This window comes from Plasmodium fragile, assembly GCF_000956335.1.
Source record: "Plasmodium fragile strain nilgiri unplaced genomic scaffold supercont1.164, whole genome shotgun sequence".
NCBI lineage: Eukaryota > Apicomplexa > Aconoidasida > Haemosporida > Plasmodiidae > Plasmodium > Plasmodium fragile.
In genome coordinates this window covers 1-8294 of record NW_012192744.1, presented here as the reverse complement: position 1 = coordinate 8294, position 8294 = coordinate 1, and the positions used below count along the sequence as shown (strand labels likewise).

The window sequence follows — 8294 nt, the reverse complement described above, 5'->3', positions numbered from 1 at the left end:
AACTTGATACCTGCAACTCGACACGGCCGCCACAACCTTTCCTGCCGATTTGTACGTTGTTACGCCTTTTTCTACATTACTCCCTCGCCTTTTCTAACTTACACTGTCTCCTAAATTACGCTGTCGTGTGTCTCATATGCATAAATCCACGTTCTATGTATTCCATAACTTCGTACAGTGCACTGTCCACTCATGGTTGTCGCCGCTACCGCTACCGCTCCCGTCGTGGCTGCACACGTCAGCTTAACGAGGGGGTGCTGCTGTGCCGCCGCATGTGCGTTGTTGTTTTGTTGTGGCGCCACCCGTGCGCGGTCGTATCCAGTCGTATATTCGTATTCGTGCTTTCTCCCCATCGGTCCTTACCTTCCGGTTCCTTTGGTGGTGTTGCAGTGGCGTCCGGTATTGCCGGCTTGTTGGCGGCCTGCCCGTGTTTGCCATGGTTCGCTGCAATAAAGGAACAAATAGGAATTAGAAGTGTCAGTATTTACTTTTTATATTATTCGCAGCATACAGAAACGAACGTTGTTCACATAACTGCATCTTGTTTCGTGTCGCTCTGTCCCTTTTACTTCGACACTGTCTGTAGTTGTCGTCTGTGTACTTATCCGTCCTGTTGCGTTCGAAGCTGTCTCAGGATGCACAAACGTGGCATGCCTTACCGGACTTCCCCTTCGTCGCCTGTTGCCGTTTTTGTACGTCCTGGTCTACCTGTTTTCCGATTTCCGTAAGTAGGTCGTGGATTCCGGTCTTCAATTCATGGACTAGCGGAGCAATCTTCAACGCTTGCGTATCCTCTATAGTGCCATTCCCTAGGATGTCCTCTAGGTTCCATTCCTTCCTCCACGGCGTCGTGCACAGTTTGTGTCCTTTTATTTTCTGTATTGCGTGTTGTAGTTTGCTATTTCCTTTTAACCATTTGCTGACGTGTTCATTTAACTCAAGTTTTCTTATTTTCAAACGCGCAAATAGTTCTCTACCACATGTCCCGTTCTGTATGAAACCTCCCGAAACACCTCCGGGCTGCCCTGTCTTGTCCATTATTGTCCATGCATAAACAGTTCCCCATTCACTTTTGCACACGGATTCGTTTAATACTTCGCTAAACATATGTGCTATTATGCATCGTAAGTGCTGCCTTATGCTTTCATTTATGTCGTCTTCCTTCTGCCTGTCCCGTTCTTGCGCAGTCCACCCATTCATGTAATATAATGCCCCTACCATAAGTACGCATATAATTTTATGCCCCACGTTGGACGGTACATAGACGTGACCGTCTTGGTAGTCGGGGTGCTCCCATCCTGTGTTATCACAGGCCGTTGCATACGATGTTATGTGGTCATTCTGCATGTATTGCACAAATTCCTTCATTACATCCTTGGTCTTCTTCCACACTGCTTCCTACAATGTAAGAGAAACACAGGAAATATATACATGCGCATGTGTACTTTAATTCTATGTGCGACGATGTGCTGCATTCTCACGTGTAACAATAAAAGCCTGGCACTGAACGCCCCGTTGTGCTCTTCTATTGCTGTATGTGCCTACCTCATAGTCCTCCTGTTTGTAAATGCCCGCGGCGAGTACCCATTGCGCCAATGCGTGCGCCAAATTTACCGTTCCCATATTACTACTATTCACTGAAATATACTGTACCCGTTATAAATATCTATAGACTACTAGTATTCTTATTCTTGTTATATTGCATGAATTCCCTTTTACTTCCAATTTTAGTCCCTAATACTGCCTATGTCTGTCTTCACTGCTTCGTGCCTTGAAATCAAACGTTCCATAAAAACAGAAAAAATCAAGCACCTAATGATAGAAGGAAGAATGTACAAAAACAGAAAGTGTCCATAGGAGTTGCTTACACAAAATACAGGGAAGAAAAGAAAACAATAAAACAAAATAAAAAAAGAGCACAAAGAAAAGAAAAAATAGGAAAAACACTACACGCAACGCGTCATGCATATACACCCCCCGCCCCCGTGTCTACACCGGTCTCCACTAAACGCCTGCACACACGTTGTCTCTCTGTGTGCGTACACCTAAAAACCGTGTACACTAAAAACCGCAGTATAACAACAACATCAATTTCTTCTGCCGTCGTTGCTGCCGTCGTTGCTGCGTTGCGTCCGTCGTTCGTGCTCCCGCAAATAATATATGTGTTCCTTCTCCGCCACGGTCCACTGCACCCTCTGTACGCCCTCTCTGTGGATCCTTCCCTCGAACAAGCTTCGTTTACGCGGCCACGTTTGCTCGCAAGAGCCGTGCGTACGCGACCGCTTTGGTCGACGCGTGTGCTCGGCGAGACAAGCTCTCCCTCCTTTCTTGCACTCGGCTACTTCGTCGAATCGTTGTTACAATCGGCCGCGTTGTTCGACGCGTTTGCTCGGACACAATGCTTACTAGGACGCGGCAACGACGGCAGCAACGACGGAAGAAGAATTTGATGTTGTGACTATGTTGTTTTTCGTTTTAGTGCACGCACAGAGAGAGACAGTGTGTGTGACAGGCGTTTAGTGGAGAAGGGGGGTATTCTTGGTACGGCGGTTTTTTGTTGTTCAGGAGGGTATTTGTGGTTCAGGATTTTAGTGAATAGAAGGCATATTCTGAGTATGTGATGCTACCATTTCCCATTACACGAATGTGATTCCGACAAATAATGTTCAATTAATGCGGACTTTGAATAAGTATCGAGCAGAGTGACATCCTATATAAAACTAAAATAGCGGCAGAGCCATGTGGGATTATTTGTTAGTACTATGGGACGATTTTATTGAGAATAAGGACAATGTAGGAGTGAAGCACGATAAACGATTTCAGGTATGTTCATGTATGTAAATGAGTGAGAACGCGAAGCTGAATAATACTATGAACGTGTTATATAATAAAATTATGGAATATCCTAGTATAGATATAGGCTTTCATATTGTAGGGTGGTATGCGTCCTTAAGGAGGGTTGAATATATATGAAGGGGGAAGTGCAGTTATATGCACAATTATACAGCAACAACAAGCACGAGAGAGCACACAATTCATGCGGAAGCATATAATGAATGTCTTACTTATAGGAACTTTTTTGGAAAAATGTAAAGCACGTGTGGGAGAACTTTAGGACATATGTGCAGAGTGCGCCAGATGGAATAGCAGATACTTTCTGTGACCCTGGAATGAAAGAGCAAAGCGGTGGAGAATGGAACGTAGAAGACAAAGGTATATGCGAGATGGCGCTTATAGCGTTACGTTTCAAACATGGAATGAGTGCAATGGGGGTCCCTATGAACCGGGAATACAAGACAAACGACGAGGAGAAGATAGACCTCTATATGAGATGCATCCTGACAAATATATTTATGAAAAAGATAATGGGCATGAATTGTTTAAAGCGACCTGGTGGGAAGTTTGCTTTCAATCTTGTGCATGGCGAGATAACGAACGTCCAAGTGCAATCTGTGGGTAATGTCGAGTGCGAGTGGAGAGATGCGGGAGAAGGAGGTATAAGAGGTATACGGGCGCAGGATAGAACTTTATGGGATATAATGGAAAGGTGGTTTGATAGGAATAAAATGCTGTTAAGGGATGGGGATGTGGGGGTAATAGGGGATGCTTGTATAGTAGACAACACAGCAGGGAAGAAAAGGAAGAAGCAAGAGGAGATGGCGCTGCCAGACTTAAAGAAAAAAGTGCACGAAAACATGCAGAGTGTAGGGGAGGATATGGAAGAGAAAGTAGCAGAAATATTGCCCAAGGTAAAACAGTGCGCTGGGAGTGAATGCATAAAGAAATTCTTACAGCAGAAGAAGGCGGCAGAAGAGGCAAAGGGCAAAAATAAGGGGACCCACGCCCCTTCGAATGTGGAAACAGGAAAAGAAACCGGACAGTCAACTGGACCAGGGCCGCCGCAGCATATGTCGGGAAGAGGGCACTCGGGAGGAACACGGTCGCCTTCACAGGTAGGACTTGGGAAAACAGGGAATGGGCAGGAAACGCGGCGACCACGCCCTGGAACAGGACCAGGAAGGAGACCACTGCCGACACCATCAAAGCCGAAGTCACCGCCGTCATCTCCCGCAAGTCCGGGGACGGAGGGAGAGGGGAAATCGGGAAATGAGAACACCGTTAGCAAACCCGCCCCGGCCACACCCGCCCCGGCCACACCAGTAGCGGCGACACCGGTGGGAACGCAGGGGACGGGGGCGGCAGGGGGGACGACGTCAACGACGACGAGGGCGAAGCCTATCGACGTAGGCAAGTGTGATGGAGACTTAGCACGGCAGCACAAGGCGCGTACAGTGTACGTGGTGCCCCCGCGTGATGTAAGTTAGATTAAACAGCGACAGCAGGCATGACGAGGACGCCGGACTGGAACACACAGGAATTTATTCATACGCTTACATGCATGTATATGTCATGGTGTACATGTATTGACGGCGCATAACATAGGTAGCACGTGCCCATGGGCACTTTTTTAATGTCCATGTGCAACATGTAGAACGACGACTGGAACAAGTGGAAGGAAGTGTTGGAAGATTTTAAGACATATATGGAGACTAATAAAGAGCATATGGATTCGTACGGTGCAAACTGTTATAATGTAGGTTGGGATGATATAACAGTAAAGAAAGAGTATTACATGGGCCAAAAAGTAGCGGACGTAGTCAGGTGCAGAGTTATGACGCTTGCATTGGGATGGGCAAATGGGTGGGGCCCGGATAATACCATTGGTAGCAGCGGAAACACGGACGCGCAGGAGAGGCAGAATATGCGCAAGTGTGAAGTCGCAAATATATTTGGACACCTACTGCGACATAAGTATTGTCCGACACAGCAACACTGGAGAAGAGGTGTAGAGTATTCTCGCATAGAATTCAGGAACATGAAGAGCGCGGCAGAAGGTGGAATTGGACACGTCGGAGGTCCTGTTATCGACGGCAGGTGCACAGCATGTGGGTACAAGGGCCATGAGAGGCTATCGAGAGCAATAAATTGGCAGGTAGTAGACTGGTTATTGCACAACGCGCATATATTGGACGGAATTGATAAAATAGACGGCGGGGAGTACTGTAATATGAAGTGGGCGGATTATACACCAGGAAAGAGGCAGGAGAACGACAAGAATGCGGTGGACGACACGAAGATCCATAAAATAAAGCAAGAGCAGGAGACAATAAGGACCGTAGCAACAAACAAAATGGACGAAGTGCAGGAAGCATTAGAAAAGAAGATTCAGCAAAAGCAGGCTCAGGACAGGACAGGTAAGGATAAAACCAGTACGAACACTAAGGATACACATAGTCCCAAGACGCCCGGTACGGATACCACAGCCGTCACCGTTACTGCCGAATATGGATGCCGCCATCACAACACGCACGCGCGAACAACAACGCACACGGTGGAACGGCCAAACGCACGGTGACACAGCACAGCGCTGCCTCTTCTCGGCCTCACTTCGTGTGCCCCACTTTGGTTGAGCGATGAGTGCGTGACGGCCACGACGGCAGCGGTAGCGGCACGGACGGAGATGAGTGCCCCCGGTAGCGGTCGCGCACGACGACACATAAAAGTGCACTGCTACCATCGCAACCCCACTGCACCGAGTAGACAGTCCACCTCACCGTACGCTTGCTGCCGCCTGACCCAGTTCACCGAGTCTTACCCCGACCCACTGCATCGACCCATGCACCCGACCCTACCGGGCCGCTACCTGACAGCACCGTCCCGGCCCCTTCTTTCTGTACCACTTGTGTCCTTTGTTGTTATCATCTTTCTACCATGTGTCGTTGTCCCCCTTGCAGAGAAGGAAAAGGGCAAGAAGGCAGAAGGGCAGTCTAACGGGAAGAACACAGAGGGGCCGACCGACAACAGGGATAAGAAGCAGCACGACAAGGCAGATCAGACACAGACACCGGGAGCATCGTCACCATCAGCAGCAGTAGGAAGGGCAGATCCATCGGGAGCAGAGAATGGGGGGTCGCAACCACAGGCACCGGCATCTCCAGTATTACCAGCACCACCGTCACCACCTCCTCCGCCTCAACCACCAGCACGTCCAGCAGCAACAGAAAATGCAGTAGGGACAGAGGGAGCAAAGGGGGAAACAGGACCAACAGAACCCAAGGCAGGATCCGACGCAAGACCGGCAGTACCAAACGGAGACACCGGCGAAAAAAGTGCAAAAGGTGAGAATTCCACAGTTCATACACACGCCGCAGGCACCAGTAACGTACCTCAGGGGCATGGTGAGGGGTGCCCTGCAGAGGCCACTACTCCAGAGCATCTCGCAGCCCTGGAAGCCTGCCTCGACAGAGAGCGAACTAAAAAATCCGGTGACACGGAGAACCTGGACCAGGATGTACCCACACGGGGTACTTGGGTTATACATGGGGGTGTACCTACCAGTGAAGTATCTACGCGAATATCCCCAACTATTGACCCCACCTCTATAGTTCCATCCGGTTCCTCTGGTACCGGTAAGTTCGTATACCCAGGCAACAGTGTTGTGCACATCGGTCGGTCCACACATACACCACCACGAGCACACGGTGCCAGGTTTTTAACACAAAAAAAAGGAAAACAAAAAAAAAAAAACATTTTAGGAGACAGAGGGAGAGACACCACGGAGAGAGGGACACAGAAACCTAACGACGAATGAGAGCGACCGCCCGAGCGATGGGTCGGCCGCGAGGGAGCGTAAGCCGCCGCAGCAGCTAAAGAGACGTAGACGTCAACGGCGACGTAGACAGACACAGACAGACACAGACAGACACTGTGTGTTGTGTGTGTGTTGTGTGTGTGTTGTGTGGCAGACAGACGTCGACAGCGACCGACACACACACTGTGTGTGTGTTGTGTGTTGTGTGCTGTGTGGGAGAGAGAGAGAGTCTTTTCCTGGAGTGGCACCCTACCCCCGTCCGTCTCCTGCGTCCACGTCAACGAAGTGTTGCTGTGCTCGACTCAACGAGGGGGTGATGTTGCGCACCGCGCTGTTGGTTGTTCCCGTGTGCGTTGTTGTGGTGGGCGCATGCATATGGTGGCCGTGCGTGTTTGTGGCCATGGCGTTGTTGTGGTGGCATCCATATGCGGCAGTATGGAGGCGTACGGGTCATGCGGGCCGGCCGTGTCGAGCCGTGTTGGTGTGCGTGCCGTATTGGTGCTTTCTCCCATCGGTCCTTAGCTGGAGGTTCCTGTGGCGTTGCCGTCTCAGTAGTCGTCGTGGCCGGTTTGGGCGGTTCTTTGCCGTCTACTTTGCCGGATTCTTCTGGTTTATCGCTCTTTACAGAGTTTGGTGCTTTTGCCTCAGTATCATCATGCGCAGGACCTTTACTGGGGTCCTCTCCGCTTGGGTTTATGGATGCTCCATGGTCCCGCGCCCATTGCAGTACCTCTGTCTGTACCTCCTCAACTATGTTCTTCAATTCTTGGCCTAGTTTCTGTATCAGTGTTTTCTCCTGTGTCTGCAGTTGTATTTTGTCAAGCATGGCATGTGTACCCTCTGTGGCCGCCCCAAGTTCTTCTAATTTTTTGTTACATATGCTTTGTATTTCGGGCCGTGCAATTTTGTCAGTCAACGTCTTGTTTTTCTTTAACCATGCCTGAATCTTCTGTGCCATGTCGAATTCCTCTGTTTGTATGTTTTGCAACACTCCGTGCCCACATTTAGCTCTGGTTATTAAACCACCCTTTAACCCTTCTTCCATCTGTTTCATGGTGTACCATGCATACCATAAACCCCAGGCGCCTTCACATGATGATTCCTTCAGTATTTCCATATACATATTGACAATGGCACACCGCACATATTCCTTCAGGTCATCATCATTACTAACCCCCCTACTCCGTCCCGACATAGTCCAACTGTTCTCATTCATAAAATATAATGCTCCTACCATTAGTCTGCACATAATTCTTTCTCCCGCGCGTGTGACTTTGACCTCCGGACCATTAGGATTCTTCGGGTGCTTATAATACACATTTTCACAGTTCTCATCCCAACCCTCCGTATTCTGTTCTGTTATATACCTTATAAATGCTTTTAACTCCGTTTCTATATCATCCCACAGTTTTTCCTGCAATTAATATAACACATATATGCATAGTTTACAACTTGCGCTTCGTCGTTTACATTTAATCCACCTCTGAATACATTGCTGTGCACAATGCACTAGGCGCGCGCGCACTATCATAACAGGGGACTCCGTCCATACTCATTCACATATGGCACGTATCTGCGCTCCATAAACTGCCTCCCCATTATGCATAAGCTAAGTAAGGTGCACTGCGTTTAATATCGTGCC

The 8294-nt window shown here is 48.9% G+C and overlaps 3 protein-coding genes across 3 annotated transcripts; 1 reads left to right on the top strand and 2 right to left on the bottom strand.

The window, feature by feature from the left end:
* Positions 1-153: 153 nt before the first annotated feature.
* Positions 154-1623, bottom strand: AK88_05577 (uncharacterized protein; the record flags this gene model as incomplete). Its single annotated transcript, XM_012483179.1, has 4 exons — positions 154-242; positions 364-444; positions 660-1398; positions 1546-1623. 4 exons carry the CDS (start codon positions 1621-1623, stop codon positions 154-156), a joined length of 987 nt encoding a protein of 328 aa, XP_012338602.1.
* Positions 1624-2739: 1116 nt separating this feature from the next.
* Positions 2740-6652, top strand: AK88_05576 (uncharacterized protein; the record flags this gene model as incomplete). Its single annotated transcript, XM_012483178.1, has 6 exons — positions 2740-2823; positions 3072-3880; positions 4012-4074; positions 4165-4252; positions 4493-5309; positions 5796-6652. 6 exons carry the CDS (start codon positions 2740-2742, stop codon positions 6650-6652), a joined length of 2718 nt encoding a protein of 905 aa, XP_012338601.1.
* A 277-nt stretch (positions 6653-6929) lies between these two features.
* AK88_05575 (uncharacterized protein) lies at positions 6930-8066 on the bottom strand (the record flags this gene model as incomplete). The annotated part of the gene is made up of 1 exon (XM_012483177.1): positions 6930-8066. A coding segment is annotated over one exon (1137 nt), but the record flags the coding sequence as incomplete, so codon positions are not given.
* Positions 8067-8294: the final 228 nt, after the last annotated feature.